The sequence below is a fragment of the Gossypium hirsutum genome, chromosome A06 (assembly GCF_007990345.1).
Source record: "Gossypium hirsutum isolate 1008001.06 chromosome A06, Gossypium_hirsutum_v2.1, whole genome shotgun sequence".
Lineage (NCBI taxonomy): Eukaryota > Viridiplantae > Streptophyta > Magnoliopsida > Malvales > Malvaceae > Gossypium > Gossypium hirsutum.
This window is the reverse complement of record NC_053429.1, coordinates 72,209,992-72,235,177: the sequence shown is the minus strand read 5'-3', so window position 1 is coordinate 72,235,177 and position 25,186 is coordinate 72,209,992. Positions and strand designations below refer to the sequence as shown.

At 35.1% G+C, this 25,186-nt stretch overlaps 1 protein-coding gene across 2 annotated transcripts in view; it reads right to left on the bottom strand.

Annotated features, from left to right (window-relative positions):
- Window positions 1–428: 428 nt before the first annotated feature.
- LOC107929815 (probable ribose-5-phosphate isomerase 4, chloroplastic) overlaps window positions 429–25,186 on the bottom strand; it is a 41,352-nt gene continuing 16,594 nt past the window's right edge. The window contains exons 7-9 of one of the 2 annotated variants that reach the window (XM_041115800.1): window positions 14,793–14,910; window positions 14,653–14,719; window positions 429–555 (exon numbers count right to left, since the gene is read on the bottom strand). In XM_041115800.1, the coding sequence (XP_040971734.1) occupies window positions 480–555; window positions 14,653–14,719; window positions 14,793–14,910 (261 nt within the window). In that variant the 3' untranslated portion in view covers window positions 429–479. Of the gene's footprint in view, window positions 556–14,199; window positions 14,492–14,652; window positions 14,720–14,792; window positions 14,911–25,186 lie in introns of those variants that run through there. The other variant, XM_041115801.1, reaches the window with a different exon arrangement.

The following is a 25,186-nucleotide window of genomic DNA, read 5'->3' as shown; positions in this document are numbered from 1 at the left end:
ATTCTGTTTCTCAAAATTAAGGTGCAGAGGACACATGGCCTAACCACAGGCCCATGTTACCAGGCCGTCTGTCACACATGGTCTAGACACACGCCCGTGAGTCTACCTGTGTGGACAAAATGAAACCATTTCTAGCTTCATTTCTCACGCAAAATTTCACCCATGACCTGCACTTGAAACACACATCCAATACCAACCAATCCAAGCATTCAACTTAAGCAAATTACATTATTCATAAGGCATATCACTACAAGCATGCATTATCACAACTTTACCTTAGTTTAACTTAGGCATTCACAACATTGAAGCACATATCCTTAACATAACACATGTGTGTATATATATATATCATAATAATCTACTTAGTCATACCAAAATGAACCATCACTAGCCATTCCAATGGCTAGGTTACAAAATAACATTTCAAGCCACTATTGGTCAAGTTTTCCTATACATGCCATTATACCAAAATGATTTTACTAAGTATACCCAAAATAACTAGTTGATAGTGTGACGATGCTCCAGTGATCTCCAACCCTCGCGAACTTCCAAGCTCTATAAAACAGAGGAAAAATAAAATGGAGTAAGCATTACATGCTTATTAAGTTTGTATAACGGAAACTAAACTTACAAATCCCGTTTATTAAATCTAAGCATACAATAACAAGTTTTTCATCTATTAGGCTAAATTTCCTAAACACATGCATCCAATCAAACATGTTAGTCACAAAGTTTACATATACATCAAGTAAGAATAGATGAGCTCATCATGCAATACACTTTCAAGACATTATCATTTCATCCCATAATTCTCATGCCATGTTAAGAGTTCTATGTTCATTGAATCATTGAAATTTCGATGGATGCTCAAGTAGTACCCTCGAGGTGTATGATTCAAAAATCCTCCAATTCTTATTCAAAGGTACCTATTAGGGCACTTAATCAAGGAACACATTTTCGAGCTACATATCGTATAACAGAATTACCAGTCCAGGCTAAATCCTTTATATAATGTATGCTCAGAAAGCTCAATTAGGATTACCAGTCCAGGTTAAACCCTAATCGTAATGTATACTCAAGAGGTATTGATGCAAACCTGGTCGCATCATGTTACAACACAACTCGACGTCATTGAGAGTGGCCTAAGCTCGAGGGGCCTAAGTGCAAAATGAAGCTTAATTACAAGCTCATTAATGCGACCCTAGCTAGGGAAGTTGCTATTGAACCAGTTGAGCTGCCACAACGACCTATAACTTGGTCTCGTGCTAAGAGGTTCCAAGGTGCGTTACCAAGATATGTTGATCGAGCTTGGGGAAAGCAATTATTTGAATCCATTGATCATGCCTAGATCAGCTCAATAGGCATCCTTTACAATTTATTACAAGCTGAATTTTAGTTTTAATTGAACTCATCTTAGTTATTAATTGAGTTGCTAGAATAAATGCTTATCTTAGTTAATTTACATGTGTTTAATGAGTGTTTAATTTGTTTTCATGTGTTTGTTAAATGAATGCTTGTAGGTGACTATTTATCTGGAACCGGTTACAAACAAAAGGAGGTTACGAAGTGTTAAATGCGGTTATTTAGTTGGAATCAGTTATATACAATGGGCTATTACAACATTTAAAGAAGAGCATTATTCACCATTTAAATTCGGTAGCCTATTCCTCTTCTCCAAGGAGCTGTTCAAGAATAGCAATGGACAAAGGAGTGATTACGCATTCCATAATCGATTGCCTCTTAATGTTCATATCATGGTCTGTTTGTGTGCCCAAAAATGTCATCAATGTTGCTTGTGTCTATTCAGCTGCCTAATGGAGAATTTAAAGCTTATTCTAAACTCTTTGGCTACTCTAGAACGAATTCTTCCAGCCTAAGTATTCAAGCTCATTAAATCAGCTCATTTAAGCTGAATTATAGTGACTATTCAGCTAGGCATTAGTTAGCATTATAAATATTTTTGTAATCAGCTTGTTTGAGAGACTTTTGCCAATTTGAATGAACATAATGTTCTTTGTGAGGTTTCTTAGTTTCTAAATTTCGTTCGAGTCTCACTTTGACTTATCTGCTCGTTAGTGGATCAATATGATTCTTTTCATGAACTTATCACCCTCTAGGTGTGGCGTTCACCCTATCCTTATAACTTTGGTTCTTACCTTGTTAGATAATGGGTCAAGGTTCTTTTCCTTCATACACCAATCTACATTAAGTAATATAAGTCCCGGTTCACACTCTTAAAGTACTGGTTCGATCTTGACGCTTGAGTTCAAATTCCATTCCACCTACTTATCAAATTACCTATCTATATTTATTTGTTAGTCGAACCTACCTTACTTATACTTAACCCATTTTTAAACCTATTTTTTGCTTAACAATATACTTAGCCAAATTCATCTCTTGATTCAATACGAACGATACTTTCTTAGCCAAATTCATCTCTTGATTCAATACGAACGATACTTTCTCATCGACGATCGGGCAACTAAGAACGACTCGACTCACATCATTGAGCTAGTTTGTATCATTTGGTATCAGAGCTACTAAAATGAGAAATACTGACGTTCGTAGCAATCTCGAAGTAGGTTCGTGAAAAAAAGCAAAAAAAGTTTTAAAAAAATTATTTTGTATCAAAAGTTCTCTACTATATTCATTTCGTTGTAATTGAAAAAAATTCGAAGTAAAAAAATTGTGTTGAAAGTCTTTGTGTTCATTGTCTTACTATCCCGATCAGCAAATTACCTTTTTTTTTCATTTTCATTTACCACCCTAAACGCCACACCCTAAACCTGAATTTTATTTTCCTTTCAGCCTACCCTATACCCTTCTACATTATTTCCCTTGTAACCCATTTGAAGCCAACCCCTAGACGGCAATATAGTCTAAAATAGACCCCTACGAAATCACGAGAGAAGAAAGAGTGGAAAAAGGCATGAGTGGTGAGCACAATTAAGTGAAGAAAAAACCTTATATCGAGTGCAAACAGGAGTGTAAGTGCTAAATTATTCCTTTCTTCCTGAGTGACTAGTGAGGTTTTGTGCAATAAAATCATGTTTCGAGAAGAGTTTTCAAAACCAGAATTTCAATATGTGATGCAAGAGATAGACCGATTGTTTGATAGAAAACTAGAACCATTGCAAAAACGATTGGATCATGTCGAAGAGCAGGGCCAGCGAGCAAGAGCCCAACGAGAGTGAATTTATCCAAGTCGAGGGATGGAGATAAGAACATCACGAAGACCTACTTCTAGTGAATTTGTTAGAAGAGATTCTTATCGTGATTCCCCTTCATCAAGGAATTCGAGATGAAATCAAACAAGTTTTGAGTTTAGAGCCTATTATGGTGGCAAGCGAGAAGATTCAAGCAATTCGGCGTATACATCAATGTATTCATCCATGAAGATTCAATCTCGAAGAGATGGTCATATTTTCTATGAAGACATTTCCTCTATTCTCAACGAAAGGCTTCTCATATTGATGATTTCTTCTTATTGTCTTTCTTTTGTAATGAAATCGAAAAAGCATGTGAAAAAGAAAAAAAAGGATGAAAGAAAGCAAAAGGAAAATAAGATCGAAAGAGAACAAAAAGAGATTGAGAGTGAAAAAGAATGTGAAAAAGAACAGAAAATTGAAAAAGAGATTGAGATAAAAAAAATAGAGTAAGCAAGAAATGAGTGTTGTTGGAAAAGAAACGAGATTCGATGAGTTTTCAAAAATAAAAGAAACTATGGAAAAAGAAAGAGAGCTTGAAAAAACAACAAAAAAAGATTTAAGAGAACAAGAAAAAGTGAGGAATGTGTTCACTAACCCACATGTAGTTTTTCTCATGTTGTTTCTTTTCAGGTTTCTGAAGGATCGATTAATAAGTTCCATCTTCATTACCTTCCAAAGGAGAGACGGTTCACGTTGGTTGGCAAAGGTAATCCTAGTCCACTTGTGCCACAAGGTAATGAAGGTAAGTGTTATAAAGCGTTTCAGTCACCCCCAACCTCTTCGAATGTTTGTGATTATATTGATGATATGGTCAATTGCCATTCTTTGATTAATGGTGATGTGTTTGTTTTAAATGATGGCAAGGAGGGCATCACTAATGAAAATTGTGGTGTTGATAAGCATGTTGGTGAAGTATCACTCGATTGGTAGCTGTGAAACTTGGTTATGCGTGATAGTGAATGTTCATTTAAACATTCCAATTTTTCTGATTGTGGTGATAATGTGCATTCTTTGACCTGTTGTGCGAAACCCATATGCGTGTACAAGGCTGTTCGAATGAGACTTGTGGTATATGAATATTTGAATATATGCATGCCTAAATTCCCTCTAATGCTTGTGTGATGAAACATTGACAAGTAAAATGCCTAGTTCATTTGATTGTGATGGTGGTGCAACATTTCTGATTGTGATGCTTGTTTGATCGAGTGAGACTTGAGGTTTATGATTGTTTGAGTGATTGCTTGATCACATCTTTTTTTATTAACATAAGTGGGACATTGGAAATCAAGAAACTCTTGTTGCATGTTGAATCGGGTGACCAAGCTCGTGTGTTCAAACCCTGAATTTGCTATTTTGATTTGATATGTGGGGAATCAAGCATCCTAAAATTTGTGCAAATAATTTATGTTTATTTTTTGTTTGGCCTTTGACTAAGGAAACGAAATTTAAAGATTCTGATTATAACTTAAAATCGTTCCTTGTTCATTCTATGTTGCTGGTTATAAAATTCTTGATTCATCATGAAAAGGTAGGACTCATCGATGTTTTTGAATTACGGCAATCAAAGTTGCATGTTGTTGAGAATGTTGCTAGTGACATAGCTTTCAAAAGACCTCTTTATTTTTCTTTGGTTAACTGTTATTCTCAGTTTGTGGATTTTTTTGTAAATGGAGGCATGAAGAGTTGTTTACTAGATGTGCCATGTGTTGAAAAATCTGTTGATGACGTTGGAATGATTCAGCATATGCAAACTTTGGACGTGTATGTTAAAGGATATTCACATGCAAAGCTTGACTTGTTTGATTATGATGGTTTTGTGGAGCCTATAAATTCTTGTGCAAAATTCTCTTGCATAAGCATGTCTTTTCAGATGAAATGTGACAGGTTTGACTATTTGAATGGTTGTTTGTTCATTTCTTCTTTGTTTAGCATATGTGAGTTGTTGATGAAAGAAAAACCTTTGCTTCTTTTAACAATGGACGAACAAAATCATATATTCAAACCCGGAGCATGTTTTCTAGAATTATTGCCAAGTAAAGGTCAAAATCAAATTTTTGAATCTAGAGGTTGTTCGATGCTATACCCTAAGGGATACGAACATGATGAGCAGGCTTATAACTTTAGTTTGTTTTGTTTTCCTACCATGTTGCTAGTTGAGAAATATGTAAGTCAGCAAGAAATGGTAAGAGAAAATTTTATCTTTGATCCCGGCATTGGTTTATATGCTCAATTCTTGAATAAGATTTCAAAAGGTCTTTAGAGATTTTAATTCAAAGTGTCACTAATCTATTTCATTTTTGAGTAGGTGACACTTTGGGATGGTTCCCTCCTAAAGAGGGAGGGCGTGAAAATAACCTGTTTTCTTTTTGAACCATTTGTGGTTCTCAGAGTTTTGGAAATGATTTTGTTGGATCATGAACAAAAGGGTTTATGATCTTGAAAACTTTTTCTCGCTCAAGTGGCCTGATTTGAGGACAAATCATCTTCAAGAGGGAGGGAATGATGCGAACTTGGTCGCATCATGTTACAACACAACTCGACGTCATCGAGAGTGGCCTAAGCTCGAGGGGCCTAAGTGCAAAATGAAGCTTAATTACAAGCTCATTAATGCGACCCTAGCTAGGGAAGTTGCTACCGAACCAGTTGAGCTGCCACAAGAACATATAACTCGGTCTCATGCTAAGAGGTTCCAAGGTGTGTTCGGAAGCTATGTTGATCGAGCTTGGGGAAAGCAATTATTTGAATCCATTGATCATGCCTAGATCAGCTCAATAGGCATCCTTTGCAATTTATTACAAGCTGAATTTTATTTTTAATTGAACTCATCTTAGTTATTAATTGAGTTGCTAGAATAAATGCTTATCTTAGTTAATTTAATTGCTGGAATAATTTATTGTTACATGTGTTTAATGTGTTTAATGTGTGTTTAATGTGTTTAATGTGTTTGTTAAATGAATGCTTGTAGGTGACTATTCAGCTGGAATCAGTTATATACAAGGGGTTGTTACAACATTTAAAGAAGAGCATTATTCACCATTTAAATTCGACAGCCTATTCCTATTCTCCAAGGAGCTGTTCAAGAATAGCAATGGACAAAGAAGTGATTACACATTCCATAAAGGAGTGATTACACATTCCATAACTAATTGCTTCTTAATGTTCATACCATGGTATGTTTGTGTGCCCAAAAATGTCATCAATGTTGCTGGTGTCTATTCGGCTACCCAAGGGAGAATTTAAAGTTTATTCTAAACTCTTTGGCTGCTCCAAAATAAATTCTTCCAGCCTAAGCATTCAAGCTCACTAAATCAGCTCATTTAAGCTGAATTATAGTAACTATTTGGCTAGGCATTAGTTAGTATTATAAATATTTTTGTAATCAGCTTGTTTGAGGGACTTTTGCCAATTTGAATGAACATAGTGTTCTTTGTGAGGTTTCTTCCTCTCCAAATTTCGTTTGAGTCTCACTTCGACTTATCTGCTCGTCAGCGGCGTCAATCTGATTCTCTTCTTGAGCTTTTCACCTTCTAGGTGCGGTGTTCACCCTATCTTTATAACTTTGGCTCTTACCTTGTTAGGTAACGGGTCAAGGTTCCTTTCCTTCATACACTAATCTACCTTAAGCAATATAAGTCTCGGATCACACTCTTAATAGTGTTGGTTCGATCTTGACGTTTGAGTTCAAATTCCATTCCTCCTACTTATCAAATTACCTATCTATATTTGTTTGTTATTCGAACCTACCTTACTTATACTTAGCCCATTTTTAAACCTATTTCCATTGCTTAACAATATAATTAGCCAAATTCATCTCTTAATTCAATCCGAAAGATACTTTCTCGACAATCGGGCAACTAAAAACGACTCGACTCACATCACCTAGCCAGTTCGCATCAGGTATTATATCAAGATTACCCTTCTGAACTAAATCCTTCCTATAACAAGGTTAATGGGACTACTCATCCGAGTTAAATGCCGTCCACAACAAATGCAGGACTTTCGGGAAAGCACATAAAATAATCGGAATTCAATATTCAATCAGAACTTACCCCTTTTTCACCAAATCAAGCATGTAATAAATTTCTCATTATAGTATTCAAGTAATGTATATAAATATAAATCACATTCCATACAGCACATGTATTTATAAAATTTCAGTATTTTTCATCAAATTTTACAACTTTTCATTTTAGTCCCTAAATCATGTTTTCATCAAAAATCACTTTGTAAAAGTTGTTTACCTATCAATGATCTTTCATTTTATACCTTAGATTTCTAATTTCCAGCATATACATCCATGACCCATTTTTCATACCTTGATAACTTTTCAAATTAATCCCTCAAAATAGAAAGATTAAGCTATCTCGGTTTCAAAAATATCAAAATTACTAAAAATGGGACAAGGAAACTTACCTAATTAGGCTTTGAAAGTTTCTTGTCTCTCACCTAAGGTTTCCATGTGTTTTTAAGTTGAAGATGATGAAAATAAGATGATATATTTTCTTTTCATCTTTTAATTAATTAAGTATTTTATTATTTCCAATTTAGTCCTTACCCTTTTTCTATATTTCTATGGATGAGTCACCAAGAAAAATCTACATATTTTTCATAATGGTCTAATTACCATATAAGGACCTCTAGTGTTGAATTCCATAGCTATTTGATCCTTATAGCTATTAGAATTCAACTTTCGCATTTTATGCGATTTAGTCATTCTTGTAATTGAACACTTAATCAATAAAATTTTTGTATCAAATTTTTCACACGACATGCCTATTATAATACGGACCATATAATGAAATAAAATTAAACCTTATATCGAATTTGTGGTCCCAAAACCACTGTTCCTATTTCACATAAAATGGGTTGTTACAGCACCTACATTCTTCAACCCAAAGGGCATCACTCGATAACAAAACAAGCCTCATCATGTGATAAAGTTTGTTTTTCCTGATTTCCAGGGCAATGAAAATTGGGTTATAACATGAGAATGCGTCCATAAAACTCATGAATTTATTACCTGAGGATGTCCACCAACCTATAAATCGAGGGTAAAAGAAAATTATCATTGAGACAAACTTTGTTAAAGTTGGTGAAATCAATACACATTCTCCACTTTTCATTGGCCTTCTTCACCATTGCAACCTTCGAAACCAAATCAGGAGACATCATTTCTCTAATGAACCCTGTTGAAAACAATTTCCCTACCTCTTACCGTATGGCTTCCACGACCTGTGGAACAAATCTTCTTTTCTTTTGTTTAACTGGCTTGATATCAGGAGATATATTTAATCTATGAACAATCACCTAAGGATCCACACCATGTATATTGATGGCTAACCATGCAAAAATGTCGAAGTTCACTCTTAAACATTGAAAAAGTCATTTTCCTCCTCTGCCAATCCTGAAAAAATCTTTACAAACCTATCTGTGTTATCATAGAACAACTGTAAAGTTCTTGTGACCTCTACTGCTTCTGTCTTCCTAATTCTTTCCTCACCTCTAACATCCAAACTACCCAAATCCAAAACTTGACCAGCCATTCCTGTCTGCCGCATAATCTATTCTTACAGCACCTATTCGCACTTTTGCTTGATTGATTACATGACACTGTCTAGTCATTCGCTGATCAAACTTCATAAAGTCTATCCCTATCTTTATAGAAAACTTAATCTTTATACAAAAAGTGGCAATCTTATCTTAGTCATTCTCATAATGGGACGACCAAAAATGGCATTATAGGTCATTAGATTTTCTACCACAAAGAACAGAACATATTCCGATGTAGTGTGCTCACCATCCCTCAAGGTAACAGGTAAAGTAATGCATCCCTTCACCTTAACTGGAAGGTTCGCCAAACCATACAGAGGGCTTGCCCTCCTCGAAGCTTTCTCTTTCAACCCCATTTTCTAGTAAGCATCCCAAGTTAACACCTCTATAGCATTGCCACTATCAACCAAGATTCACTTCACCTCAAACCCTACTATAGTTGCTAATATAACCATCGAATCATTTATTTCTTTATCACATACCAAGTCTTCATCTTCATCATTGAAATCCACCTTCCAGTTTTCTTGCTGATATAGCCTTTTTGGCAAGCTGACTGACATTACGCTTCTAAGACGAGTCTTTCTCTTTGTGTTAGTGGTCACCCACTTTTTATTTGTACCAATTATCACATGTATTGCTTCTTTAACATTTTGCTTACCCTTATCAGCACCTCGTGAACTCTAACCTGACGAAGTTGTATCCTAAGCCACAAAATCTTTTAGCTCACCATTCCTAACTGCTTCCTCAATAGCATCTTTTAGAAAAGAACAATCCTCTATCTTATGTCTCCAGTTATTGTGAAAATTACATCTATCTCTCGAGTTTGACCTTGACACATTGCACTGCATGGAAGACTTGTCAAGATGCCCAAACTTTTAAATTAACTAAAAATATAGGCATGTGTAGGATTTAGAGGAGTATAAGTTTCAAATTTTCCATGAGAGACATACCTTATTGTTTGCTCGGCTTAAGGCCTTTGCAATGCTCTTAACGATTCATTTTGCGAATAAACCCTCTATTGTCCCCCACTTTGTATGCCTAAGCCTTAAAAGGTGGACCCCAATGACCGCAAACTCCCTGTCAGTTTCTAAATTGCTTGTCATCTTTTTGGAACATATTCCGCATCGTTCTCTTAATTTCTTTTGGTTTAGTGAACTTATGAGTCCTAATCTACCAAACTCTGTGGACTATAATTAGAAAATGAACATTGCATGTGTTCATTTTGAACTCATATGATGAAGGCATCAATGGCCCATCGATCCTCCAAATTCTTGGTATTTAACGTTGTTGCATGAAAATGTTCAACATAATCTTGCAAAGATTCTTCATCCCTCCGTTTTACTGACATCAAACTCATAGGAGTGCTAATTATTGTTCTATGAGCCCAGAATCTTTCCAAGAACATTTGACCCAACTTTGAAAAACTTTAGATGTAGCCTTGAGGGAGAGACATATACCAATCTTTTACACTTCCCTTAAGGGTCGTCAACAAGGCCTTGCATTTTGCGGCATCAAAGGCCCTTGGCACATTCATATAATCATTATACCGCATGATATGTGCTCGAGGATCTTTTCTTCCTTTAAACATTTCTTTTGGAACCTTAAACTCAGCTGGTAAGCTTACAACTGTTATCTCTGGAGCCAGTAGGTTGTTAGAACAAAACAACCAATCCATATCCTGAGTATCAGGATGCAATGCTCGCACATCTCTACGCAGAGCATCCATTTCATTCAACCATGATTTTACATGTGCCCTTACATCCTCCTCCTAGGCAGGCATGATGTTATCTTGAAGATCAAAGTTGTCAAGCTGCATCTTCCTCATCAACTCTTCATTTTGTCTTAACAATTCTTGTTCAAATGCTTGCTGTTGTTCGAACTTGGACTTTGTTAAGCCATCTGTTCTTTCATCAACCTTCGCTGCTCTAGCAAAGAGAATAACTGTTGGGGCGATGCTCATTGATCAGAGGGAAATGATGGTCCTAGATCAGAAGGAATGTTAAGATCAAAAGATTTGGAAGCACTTGCATGGCTTGAGTTGCCCAAATTTTTTGGTCGATTGGTAAACCAACTAGCCAAAAGGTCTATCTCGTTGGGTTGATTGCCGATGCCAAAACCTTCTACTTGTCCTAACGAGAATTAGTGGGGAAATTTTCGTTGGGGTGAGCCATTTTGGTTTTTTAGTAATCTGAAAAATTTGAAAATTGGAAGTTTGTCCACACTCATAGGACCACATTGTTGAGTGTTCCTGTAACAACCTGTTTTTAGTCAATTCGAAACAATGGTTTTGAGACCATAAATTTAAGGTCAAAATATTTATTTTATTATTATTTTAATGTTTACAGCATGATTGAGTGATTGTGTGAAAATTTCGTTAAGAAATTTTATCGTTTGAATGGTCAATTTGATAAAAAGGACTAAATTGCGTAAAGCGTAAAACTTGAGTTCTAATAGTTAAAGGTGTCTAATAGCTATAGAACCTTAAGTTTAAGGTCCTTATGTTTCAATTAGACCATTAATAGCATGAATGGACATATTTTAAGGTGTTTTAAATGATTTTATATAAGGTTAATATAGTAATTCATTAAATAAAGGTTAAATTATTAAAACAAAAGACAAAATTTTTCATTCATCTTTCTTCCAACAGAAATTAAGAAAGAAAAGAAGCCATGGATGAGCTTTGAAGGTTCGACTAATGAATACTTCAATTGTAATTGATTTTTGACCCAATTTTTAGTGATTTTTATGTTTTTGAGTTCGTTGTAGCTCAACCTATCTAGCTCGTACCTTCGATTTTAAAACTGTTAACATTTGTGAGAGTTTCCATTGATGTATATATGTGTTCTATGATTATTTATGATGAATTGTGAATGTTTGGTGATAGATATACAAGTTCTGTGAAGTGACTTTTAGTGAAAATGCAAAATAGGGATTAAATTGTGAAATAAATGAAAAATATGGCTGCTAGAGATATTATGGTAATTCAGCTAAACATGGGTGTCTTGAAATTTGCATGAATTTGTGATTTTGTGTAATAAGGACTAAATTGTAGAAATGTGAAAGTTTAAGGGAAAATGTGTAAAATAGACCTAATGTATATTTTGGATTGAATTGAATAAATAGATGATTAAATAAGTTAATTTTGAATATATTTAGATCTAGAAAAGTAGAATTCAGATCTAAATCGGGGGAAAACTAAAGTTATTGACTAATCGACTTAATTCGTCGTTTTCACATTCGAGGTAAGTTCGTATGTGATAAATTTCAATTCAGAATGTATTTCATATGCTTTGATATTGCATAAATTGTGAACACGAGACTGTGGATATGAACGATAGTGATTCGATGAAGAGTTGACATTCGAAATCCCAGTTGAACCTTAAGAATAGTTTAGGATGCTAGTGACATGTCATTAGGGGATTCGTTGAGTTGGCTTCAGGCCATGATATAGCACTTCGGGTGTGAGATATACCGATTTGGCTTCAGGCCATGCATATCGGTTGATTTGGCTTCGGGCCATGATATCAGTACTTCAGAGATAACTTACCTTGATTTGGCTATGGGCCATGGTATAGGTACTTATCGTGTGAGACCCTTGAGTATCCGACTTCTATTCCGAATGGTTCAACGGGTAAATGAAAAACGAGAATGTGTATGAGATTAGTACGAGATGGTAAAGGTATGTGCATAAACCATATTAGCTTTGAATCGAAGAAATGGTGAAAAAGTAAATAGTTTTGTGAATTAGTAATTGAGAGGTTTGTTAATTGATGTTGATTCTTATACTTATGATCAATTGTTGAATTATGTGTTTATGATTATATCAAATTTATGTCATACGAGCTTACTAAGCTTTATAGCTTACTTTGTTTATTTTTCCTGTGTTTTATAGTGAATACAAAGCTAGCTCAGATTCGGAAATCGCTTCACACTATCCACCTATCTTTTGGTACCTATAAACTTTCGTATTTAAGTATATGAAATGTATAGGTATTTTAAGTCATTTTAATTATGGGATGATAGTGATTTTGGTTATTTGTAATAACTTGTAATGACATATGTTTTGGTTGTAAATCTGGCCATGAGTGTTGGCTTAATTTGTTGGATTTGGTTATGTGCATATATGGTTGATATTTTGAGTTCATGAATGGATATGTGAATGGATTATATTATGAAGCTAGTGGATTTTGATATTGTATATGTTAAATGGTTGATATTAGATATGAATTATGTTTGTGAATTGGTGCAAAAATAATGTATGTTTGGTAAAGGTTTAGTTAGTATATGAATTTTGGTATGTTTTGATTAAGACTTGAGGTTATAAGCATGTTGGTTGTTAGTATTGGAAATGGTATGAATTAGCTTTGGTTGTGGCTAAATTAGATGTTCATTTATGCTATGATTTGGTGCCATTTTGGTTGTGTAGGTATATGCATATTTGGGTGGCAAATTGGCTTGGTAAATAGCCTATTTTTTGTCCACACGGGTAGAGACACGGGCATGTGTCTCAGCCATGTGTGACACATGGTTATGCTATACAGCAGTGTGTCCCCTAGTGTTGAGATTGAACTCAAGTCAATATGCTCCACACGGCCTCACACACGGGCGTGTGACTTGGCTGTGTGGTATAAGTCAGTATACCCTACAGGTTTGGCACGGCTTAGCACATGGCCTGACATACGGGTGTGTGTGGCCATTTTTAGGGCACACTGGCTAGCCACGCCATGTGACCCAAGTCAAAGAGTTACACAGGGTTAGACACGGGCTGGGACATGACCATGTGCTTCCATTTCTAATGTCTACATGGCCTGTGACACGGGCGTGTCTGGTGGCTGTGTGAGACACACGGCCTGGCCATACGACGTGTGTCCCCTATTTTGAGAAAAAAATTCAAAGTTTCGTGAAAGTTTTCTTAAGTTATCGGTATAGTCCCGAACCATTTCCAAAGCATGTTTAGGGCCTCGTAAGCTCGTAGTAAGGACAAATTCATTGAGATTGAATAATGATTGTATGAATTGATTAAATGTATATGAGAAGTATGTATAAATGTGTTGTAAGCCCGGTAATGCTCCATAATCCTATTCCGACGTTGAATACGGGTGAAGGGTGTTACAATTCTGATGTGTCCTTTAAATGGTGAAGCTATGTATTTATATGACATGGTTACTATTCATAAATGTGATGTTATAGGTAGGTTCCATACATGTCGACACGTACCTTACTCTAGGTCTAACATGTACTTATATAATGGGGGTTTGCTTGTGTGATGGCATACAAACCCACATCGTGCGGTCCCATGTGCGAACTCATAGTGTCACGTGAGCTTGAAGTGTAAACTATTTAGAACCCGACTTGAGCCCAATTAGATTATGGATCAATAATAGTGAGTATCATAACAATATTAATATTTCATCAACAACTAGAGATATTGATTCTCTCATTAAAAAATAACAACTTTATACCATATCCAATATTCAGTATCTTAAGAAAGGTCCCTACATTTATATTATTAAATAATTAATACTATCACTTCCAAAAAAAATAAAATAATTAATACAATCAGACAAAAGCCAGCCAACATGTAAGAAAGAGTTACGCCAAAGAAGAGCTAGTTTATATTCTTAAGCAGCAAGCAAACAATTGAATTGGTTTTGATTAAACTCCCCCAACTGCATTTGTTGGAATATTGTCAACAATTGACAATCCACTTTCAGAAGCAAATTGCTTTGCATCTGTAACATCATATCAGTTACAAGAGATTAAACATATGAAAGGCTAATCTGGCAAATACCTATTTGCATTTGGATTAAATATGTTAGTTTTGTCAATCAAAATTGGCTTTCTTATGCATGCGATATAACAAAAAAGTTCAAAAAGGTAATATGGAACTCACGGGAATTTGGAGACGACTCCATGTTCTACAACACCATTAACTTTTTCAAGGCTTTCAGCAACTTCAACTGTAGGTTGCAACAGAAATTAAAACCAATATAGCTTGCAAAATAAAAAACACTACTCATTTCTCTAACTTACCAAGGCTGGCTATTGGAGATGTAAAGATGACATCCAGAATATTATGACCTTCGCTAGTGACTAATGGAAAGTCACCCCCAAGTGGATCTGCATGACCTATAGATGGTCTCCTCCATACCTTCACAAATCATTAAAGTAGAAAAATGACTTTACACTCACTCTAATACAAATTTCCCAAATGAATATCTCTTTATGCACATTCTGCATTTGAATTACAACTATAACTACAAAACCAAAAATGCTAAGCTAGCTTCTAATGGTCCACTGGGGAAAGGAAATAAGAAAGCTCATTGGCTCGTGATTTAGAATCTAGAATGCTCTGCTGATGAAACATCTTTATTGTATACCTATTCTTGTATTGCAACTATTCTCTCAAAGTTTTGACATTCTAATGAGAGAAAAACTTCTATTACAAGCAACGGAAAATATGAAAGACTTGGGAACCAATGCTTATGCTTATGCTTATGCTATAGCCCATCCATCAAAACGTATTCCATAAATGTATCAGATAATCCTTTAATGATCTGCACTAGCTTGACAAGCAAGTAAATTGTTCTTTCTTCTCACTCTTTTTGACACAAAAGAGAAAAATATTGAGCAATATAAAAAAGTTACAAGAATATTTAAATTTATTGGGCATGCTTCCACATCCTTCGCAACAGTTACAACTATTCTTATAATTATTCTTCTTCTAGCCAAAGAAAATTAGGCAACCGAATTAAATACAAAGCAAGACATGGTAGGGATGAGTTGAATAAACTTCCCAAACTAAGAAAAACCAGGTAGTTTGTACTTATAAAAGCCTAAGCCGCATTATGGTAAAAATGAATAACACTTCCCTGGAATAACGTCAGCAAAATATACATATCTCTCTATCGGTATATGTTTGTCTTTTGTGTGTGTGCCTATAGAGAGGTTACGTCTGAATAACCTTAAAATTCTTTTTGGAAAAAGAAAATAAATAACTAAATTGCATCAAGTACAAAGCAAAGCATGGAAGGAGCTGAGTTGCATAAACTTCATGTATAACTCAGTAGTTCATACTTGCAAAGAGCTAACCTATATGAATATTTAATTCAATCCATCCAAAGGAGACTAAAATCTTAGAACCCAATAGAGAGAAACCTAGATCTCTTTAGGGTTTTTTTTTTTTAGAAATTTTGCTTAAGGTTCCTTTAAATAAGGATCAGTCTTATTAAGCCTGTCATAGAAAGGAAATAAGTTAACTGAAATAAAAGCACAATCAAGAAAACTACGGAAAGAAATAAAATCACCATCTAAACTTATTAAAGAATTGAAATTGTTAAAAACGGAATAAGAAGCAACTAAATAATTCTACAATCCCCAACTATCTGCTATCAAATAATAATCTCTAAAAAACTGCTTTACAATTGGTTAACAGCTATACAATTTGTCAACAGTTAACACTCCACCTCAAGTTGGTGCATAGATATTACTGTTGAAATATGTATATATTTTAAATTTATTTAGGTAGATAAATATTATTTAGGTAGATAAATTTTATTCATATTTTTATTTTATCTTTTAGTAATTTATTAGAGTTAGGAAACTATTTTCTTTTATGTTTTAGTAGTTTATTAGAATAAGGGAACTATTTTCCCAATTAGGATTAGAACTCTTTTCTCTATTTAAAGTTCAGTTTTTTAGTTAATAAAGAGATAACAGTTTTATTAAAAGCTCTCTTGAAAACTTTCATGGCATCTGAGCTAGGTTAAATCTCTAGTATTATGGTTAAAACAGCCTCCACTGGAGATAAGAGGTCCAATAATCAAACAGAGGAAGAAAGTTCTATCGTTGAAACAACTACCGAGAGTACAATGACTCAAGGGATAGATGCGTCTCACCTTTCTTTTCAACTGACATCTCACAAGTTGAACGGCAAGAATTATCTGAAATGGTCGCAATCCGTAAAGTTAGCAATTGATGGGCGCGGCAAGTTGGGTCATTTAAATGGAGAAGTTGAGCAACCACAGGTGGGCAATCCAAAGATGAGCAAGTGGAGATCAGAAAATTCTATGATAATTGCATGGCTTATTAATTCCATGGAAGCATCCGTAGGTAAACCTTTTCTTTTTCTCCAAACTGCTAAAGATGTTTGGGACTCTGTGAAAGACACCTATTCAGATTTAGAAAACGCTTCACAGATTTTTGAGTTAAAAATAAAACTTTGGAAAGCTAAGCAAGGGGAAAAAGAAGTTACTCTTTATTATAACAAGATGATGTCTCTTTGGCAAGAACTGGATCAGTGTTATAATGATGAATGGGAGTGTCTCGGAGATTGTGTAAAAGCTATGAAAAAAGAAGAGAATGAAAGAGTTTATTTGTTTCTGGCTGGTTTAAATAAAGAATTTGATGAAGTGAGATCTTGGATCCTAGGGAAAAAATCACTTCCAAAACTTCGTGAGATTTTTCTGAGGTTAGAAGAGATGAGACAAGGAGAAAAGTAATGTTAAAGCCAGGGTTTGAAGCTAATGATGATAATCCTGCTCTTGTAACTATTAAAAATAATGATGATAGTGAAAAAAAGAAAAAACCTTGGTGCGATCACTGCAAAAAATATTGGCACACTTAAGAAACGTGTTAGAAGCTCTATGGGAAACCGACAAATGGGAAAAAAAAGAGTGACAATGGTCGTGGTTCACAATCAGGAGATAGCAGAGCTTTCCAAAAAACTAATGGAAATTATGAGGGCCAAAGTTCTCTAGAAGGGTCTCCATTCACTAAGGAACAATTAGAGCATCTACCCAAGTTTTTTCAATCACCACAATTTCGGATGAATCCTTCTATTCCTAACTCATCCAATAATCCTTCTTCCTCTTTTGCCTAATCAGGTACTGATTTTTCTATTTTTCAGTGTCAAGCCTTGTAAAACAAACACATGGATCATTGATTCTAGAGCTAGTGATCACATGACTAGTAGTCCTTTTCTTTTTTCAACTTACACACCTTGCGCAGGAAACAAAAATATCAAAGTAGTAGATGGGTCTTTCTCGGCAATAACTGGGAAAGACACTGTTAAAATTTCATCTTCCTTGGTTTTACATGATGTTTTACATGTGCCAGTGCCAAATCTAGCTTGTAATCTCATATCGGTTAGTAAATTATCCCAGTCCTCAAATTGTCATGTTATATTTGACTCCTCTATGTGTAAGTTTCAGGACATGGCATCGGGGAGGATCATTGGCAATGCTAAAGAATTTGGTGGAATTTACTTTTTTGAAGACGACTATCTAAGTCAACCAACAACTACTTTATGTTTAAATTCTGTTTCTGATTTTTATAAGGTTATGATTTGGCATTATAGGCTTGGACATCCTAATTTTTACTATTTAAGATATTTGTTACCTAATCTATTTAAAAATAAAAGTCCTTCTTCATATCATTGTGAATTTTGTGAATTGGCTAAGCATCATCGGTCATTCTTTCCACCTTAAAAATATAAAGCCTCTAAACCTTTTTCGTTAATTCATAGTGATGTTTGGGGACTTTCAAGTGTCTCGACTTTTTCAGGAAAACGTTGGTTTGTCACATTTATTGATGATCATACTCGACTTTGTTGGGTGTTTTTATTAAAAGATAAGCCTGAAGTTAAAAATGTGTTTCAGTCTTTTATACTATGGTGAAAACACAATTTGGTGTGAAAATAGAAGTATTTCGGACTAACAATGGTGGGGAATTTTTTAGCGACCAATTAGGTATTTTCTTAACCAAACATGGAATAGTCCACCAAAGTTCTTGTACAAATACACCACAACAAAATGGGATTGTAAAAAGAAAAAACCGACATATTTTGGAAGTAACTAAAGCCTTGATGTTCACTAGTCAGGTACCATGTTATCTTTGGGGCCAAGCCTTGTTAACAGCTACATATCTTATTAATTAGAATGCCCAGTAAAACTCTAAATTATAGAACTCCTTTTCGTCTCTTTAAAGATAACTTTCCTAACTCTAAATTGATCACAGATTTATCCCTCCAATTTTTTGGGTGTAGTGTTTTTGTTCATCTTCACAACTAAGGTAAACTAGATCCTAGAGCAAAAAAATATGCCTTTGTTGGTTATGCTTCTAATAAAAAGGGTTACAAATGTTATGATCCAATTGATAGGAAGATTATTGTTACCATGGATGTCACATTTGTTGAAACACAATCTTATTTTAATTCTAATCTTCAAGGAGGGAATTATATTAAGGAAGATTCTATAATTGATTAAGAAAAAACTAAGAATATACAACATAGGGATTCTAATAATGGGGAAGGTGAATTTATGATTAACACAGAAGTTAATGATGTTAATATTAATGAAAAGGAGTATGAAGGTGTAGAGTTTGATCATGAGAATAAAGAACAAACAAAGGAGTTAATTGTTTACTCAAGAAGAAATCAAAATCAAGAAAGTGGAATCCACCAAATTCATCACCAATAATCCGACCCGTAAGATCCTGTCAAAAGTCCAGGTAAAGTTCGTAATCCAGCCAATGTTTTTTCTGATTTAGATATTCCAATGCCAAAATAAGAGGTGTTAGAAATATTGTCAAATATCTCATGTCTAACTTTGTATCCTATAAAGCCTTGTCTTTGACATTCTCAACCTTTGTTACGTGTCTCGATATTGTAAAAATACCCAAAAATGTGAAAGATGCTTTACAGGTTCTTGAGTGGAAGGAGGCTATTTTAGAGGAGATGCGCCCTCTTGAAAAAACAGGTACATGGGAAACAATGGAATTACCTGTAGGGAAAAAAACAATGGGCTGTAAATGAATGTTCACAACCAAATTCGAACCAGATGGATCTTTAGATAGATACAAAGCCTAGTTGGTGGCTAAAGGGTATACTCAAACATACGGGATAGATTATCTTGAAACATTTGCTCCAGTGGCCAAATTAAATTTCGTTAGAGTTCTTTATCAATTGCTGTTAATCTTGATTGGTCTTTACAGCAGCTAGATGTGAAGAATGCTTTCCTAAATGGGAAATTTGAAGAAGAAGTTTACATGGATCCTCCTCCAGGTTTTGAAGAAAAATTTGGAACTCGAGTATGTAAACTCAAGAAATCTTGTATGGTCTAAAGTAGTCTCCTCGAGCTTAGTTTGAATGATTCACTCAAGTTGTTAAAAAACAATATTACTCACAAGGGCAAGCTGATCACACAATGTTCTATCGACATTCACAAAAGGTAGACTATAGTTATTATAGTTTATGTCGATGATATCATTATTACAGGGGATGATGTGGATGAAATAAGGTGTCTCAGAAGCATCTAGCATGGAGTTTGAGGTCAAAGACTTGGGTCTTTTGAAATACTTTCTTGGAATAGAAGTGCTCGATCAAGGAAGGGTCTTGTGGTCTTTCAAAAAATATGTGATTGATCTTTTAAAAAGCTGGATAGTGGTGCCGCCAGCTGACACACCAATTGATCCAAATGTAAAATTCAGAAATAAAGAAAGTCAATTAGTTGATAAAGGGCAGAACCAAAGATTAGTTGGTAAATTAATTACTTGTCACATACAAGGCCAGGCATAGCTTTTGCAGTGAGCTTAGTGAGTCAATTATGCACTCCCCAATGGAGGAACATGAAGAAGCAGTGTTTTGATTCTAAGATACTTGAAGAGTTCACCTGGAAAGGCTTATTCTTCAAGAAATCCGAACAAAGAGGAATTGAAGCTTATACAGGTGCAGATTGGGCAGGCTCAATAACAGATAGAAGATCTACATCAGGATACTGTATATTTATTTGGGGAAACCTCGTGACTTGGCGAAGCAAAAACAAAGTGTTGTAGCAAGAAGTAGTGCAGAGGCTGAGTTTAAATCAATGGCTCAAGGAATTTGTGAAATGATGTGGTTAAAAAGAATTATGGAAGAGCTGAGGAAACCAATAACTTCACCAATGAAGTTGTACTGTGATAGCAAAGCTGCCATTAGTATTGCTCACAACCCAGTTCAACGTGACAGAACTAAACATGTTGAGATTGATAGACACTTTATTAAGGAGAAGATTGAAGAAGGCTAAGTGTGCATGCCGTTTGTTCCTTCAAAACAACAGATTGCTGACATACTCACCAAAAGAGTCTCTAAGACAAGTTTTGATTTTCTTGTAAGCAAGTTGGGCATGATTGATATATATGCACCAACTTGAGGGAGGGTGTTGAAATATGTATATATTTTAAATTTATTTAGGTAGATAAATATTATTTAGGTAGATAAGTTTTATTCATATTTTAGGAATATTTTTATTTTATCTTTTAGTAGTTTATTAGAGTTAGGAAACTATTTTCTTTTATGCTTTAGTAGTTTATTAGAATAAGGGAACTATTTTCCCAATTAAGATTAGAACTCTTTTCTCTATTTAAAGTTCAGGTTTTTAGTTAATAAATAGATAACAGTTTTATTAAAAGCTCTCTTGAAAACTTTCAATTACATATGCCCAACTTGCAAACCAAATTATGATAAATTTTTGTTGTTTATTTCTATAGTGAAGATGTTAGCTAACTGTCTGTCTGATGTCACATGGATTAGTTTTAGAGCTCCAATAGTCAACTTTTCTTTGATAACGTATCGATTGATTTCGATGTGTTTAGTTCAATCATGTTGAACCAGAGTCTGAGCAATACTAATGGGAGCTTTATTATCATAATACAAAGATAATTTGCTTTCTTCTGATAATTTTAGTTCCTCCAGTAATTTCTGTGACCATAAAAGTTCACAAACTCCCTAACCCATGGCTTTATATTCTGCCTCTGCATTTAATCTAGCAACCACACTTATTTTTTTCTCCTCCAAGTGAACAGGTTTCCTCCCACGAAAGTGCAATACCTAGATGTAGACCTCCTATCATCCAGAGAATTTGTCCAATCTGCATCTGTAAAGGCTTCTATTGAAGATGACCATGTTTAGAGAAAAGGACAGCTTTTCCTGGTGCAAACTTAGATAGCGTAGAATGCGGAAAACAGTCTGTATGTAAGGTAAAGTAGGAAACTCCCTTAGAGTTCCTCCACCATAGGCAAAACCCAGAATTGAAACAAGGCAAAGACCCTTTTGTTAAATTTGATTTTCCCATTAATCACCCAGTAACTTGATCCCATACTCATGGTCATAACATAACAACACTACTGTATTTTTCAAAAATGAGAGTTGCTTTCCAAAAAGGGAAGAAATTTGTGTTGCTCTTCAAAAGGATATAATGATTTCATGTTACATCGTGAATCAAAATCTCAGTCTGTTGCTAATGGCTCTGTAAATGGACATGTTTCTAACAATTTTAAGCCCCCTAGTCTAGAAATGTATTGTAACACCCCGTGCCCAAGACCGTTGCCGGAGTCGAACACGAGGTGCTGACCGACTTAGTTCATTTACTTTGTTTTCACAGTCCATTAAAAAAATTCCAGACAGGCTGGCTAACCGCGTCACTGTCGCCTTAAAAATCATATCTCGAGTTCCAAAACTCGAAATCTGATTCCGTAAATTTTCCCTGAAATTAGACTCATATATCCATCTGTGGATTTATTCTAGAATTTTGGTCAGGCCAATTGGTACAGTTTATTAGTTAAAGTCTCCCCTGATTCTGGGTTCGACTACTCTGACCTTCACGTATTATGACTTGGATATCTCCCTGTACAGAGCTTCATACTCATGCCGTTTGTTTCTAATGAAACTAGACTCAAAGGGGAATCTATACATATAAGGAATGACTTCTAATTATCTCTGGATAATTTATGTAAATTTTCAAAGTCGAAATAGGAGATCCAGAAACCATTCTGGCCCTGTTTCACGAGAACTTTAATATCTCTTAATATACTATTCATATGATTGTTTCGTTACTTTCATATGAAAATAGATTCATCAAGGTTCGATTATATAATTTATTCACTATTTAATTCCATTCCTACAATTTTAGTGATTTTTCAAATTCACACCACTGCTGCTGTCAGCATCTGTTTTCAAGGTAAACTTTACCTATTTCGTGGTTACCATGGACCAACTAGAGTTTTGTCATACATAGGTCCGCATATGATCATATTTAGCCATTCCAATGGCTGATCATTTGCCCAACACTTCCATTCCAGTCCATAGTCACATCATGAAACCATATATATATACATAAACACAAATGGTCTAATGCCATACTCCACTTCTACGAGCCATTTTCGCATGGCTGTACACACATACATCACAAAAAGTACTTGAAAAACACAAAGGGTAGTCCTATACATGCCATATCCAGAGTTCAACTAAAAGAGTACCCAAAGGGCTTTGATAGTGTGGATGACTTCGACTTCGATGATCCCGAATCCGATATCTAACGAACAAAATCTATAAAACATAGAGCCAAAGCAATGGGGTAAGCATTTTAAAGCTTAGTAAGTTTCAAGTAATGAATCGGCTTTGACTAAGTATTACATTCACATAGCTATATGAATCACTTTATTATACACATTCTCATAAACATACTTACTTCACACTTCATCAACATATATACACGAGGTATTAACCTATCTAAAAGCCGAAAGTTCGTTAGTCGATTGAACGAATACTATTTAAAACGAATCGACTTTTCCGATGCACACGCAAACATACCTTATCGTTTGGGTTTTTTCGAGCGTATTAATTGAATTTATTACAGCACAACACGCTCACCTTCGAACCCGAGTTTCTTCGGAATTTAGCCGGATATAACCACAAGCACAATTGCCTTCGGGTCTTAACCCGGGTATAGCAACTCGCACAAATGCCTTCGGGTCTTAGCCCGAATATATCAACTCCCACAAATGCCTTCGGTCTTAGCCGGATATATCACTCGCACAATGCCTTCGGGTCTTAGCCCGGATAAAATCACTAGCATAAATGCCTTCGGGACTTAGCCCGGATAAAATCACTAGCATAAATGCCTTCGGGACTTACCGGATATCATTCAAATGCTCATGCACACATATATCAATAATCATGACACATCCATATTTCATTTTCGTTACTAAGGCTCAAACACAAAACATTTATTAAACCTTTCCAATTTCGGCTCAATAGCCACACACAAAGAGCATGATTTCAATTGGCTTTATAACATAGTCTCTATGCACATTCGGCTATCCGTCATAGTATGACTAATCATTTCAATATAATTCAAGTAGGGTCATTACTCGAAGACTTACCTCGATGTTGTCGAACGGTTTCGACGGCTATTCGACACTTTTTCCTTCCCTTTATCGAATTTAGTTCCCCTTTGCTCTTGAGCTTATTCAAACAAATTTAACTCATTAAAGTCTCATTTTGCTAGCTATGGCCGAATATGACAAGGAGTTTGATAGGTCATATGGCCACCTTTTAGCTCAAATACACAATGGTCATACGCTTTTAATCACATCAAGCAATTTAATACAATTCATTGAACATCAAAGAGAAGCTCAAGGTACTTAGCCCATATATACATTAGACATTAGAGTCACATATGTACGAAATTACGAATCGAATTCAACATACTAGCTAATATTTCCCTTAGCCGAATTTTCTAAGTCAAGATAAAGCCATCAATATTCTTACCTATGGCCGAACATACACATCAACTTATGTACTCATTCATGTGGGCCGAACATACATGTCTATGTTGAGGCCGATTGCAACACTCAATACATTCTACAAGTATGGTCACTTGTATTGACTAAACACCATTTTGTTTCAAGTTCAAAACTTGGCCCATACACATATATACACTAGTAAAGCATCCTCTCCCTTTCCATCAATTCAACACATGCATTACTCATTAATATACAAAATTATATTCGGCCTTAGCACACAACTTGCTAGCCGATTCTTCTCCATCTAGCAACTAATGCACATATGTGCTCATTTGTTAGACTCTACTTCATCTAACAACAACCATATTTTCCCTTCTACTTCCTACCATGGCCAAATGCATCACAACACCATACCATTTCAATTTTTTGTCATGGTTAAACAAAGAACTTAATGTCTCACTCAAAAATGCTAAAAAGAAGATTCAAGAATCATCAATCCACCATCACATGCACCATTACAAAGCTTCACTTTTAGCATGCAAATGATATCAACACCAATCCACCTTGGCCGAATATCATCTCCATGACATAGTAAAGATTTGACCATGGGCTATTTAGAACTCAAGCTAACTACTAAAACTTGCATGCATCTCATGGAACATCATCAAACACCTTAGTCTATCAAACCACCATAGCCGATTTCCTCAAAGCTCTTTTTCCTACTTTTCTTTCTCCTATTCGGCCAAGAACAACATGAGAGCTTTTCTCTTCTTTTTTTTTTGGTCATGCATGAGAATGATGACACATTTTGTCTCTTTGTTTTCTTCCTTCAATTTCTTATTAGTTTATTGCCCATGCTTCTTATT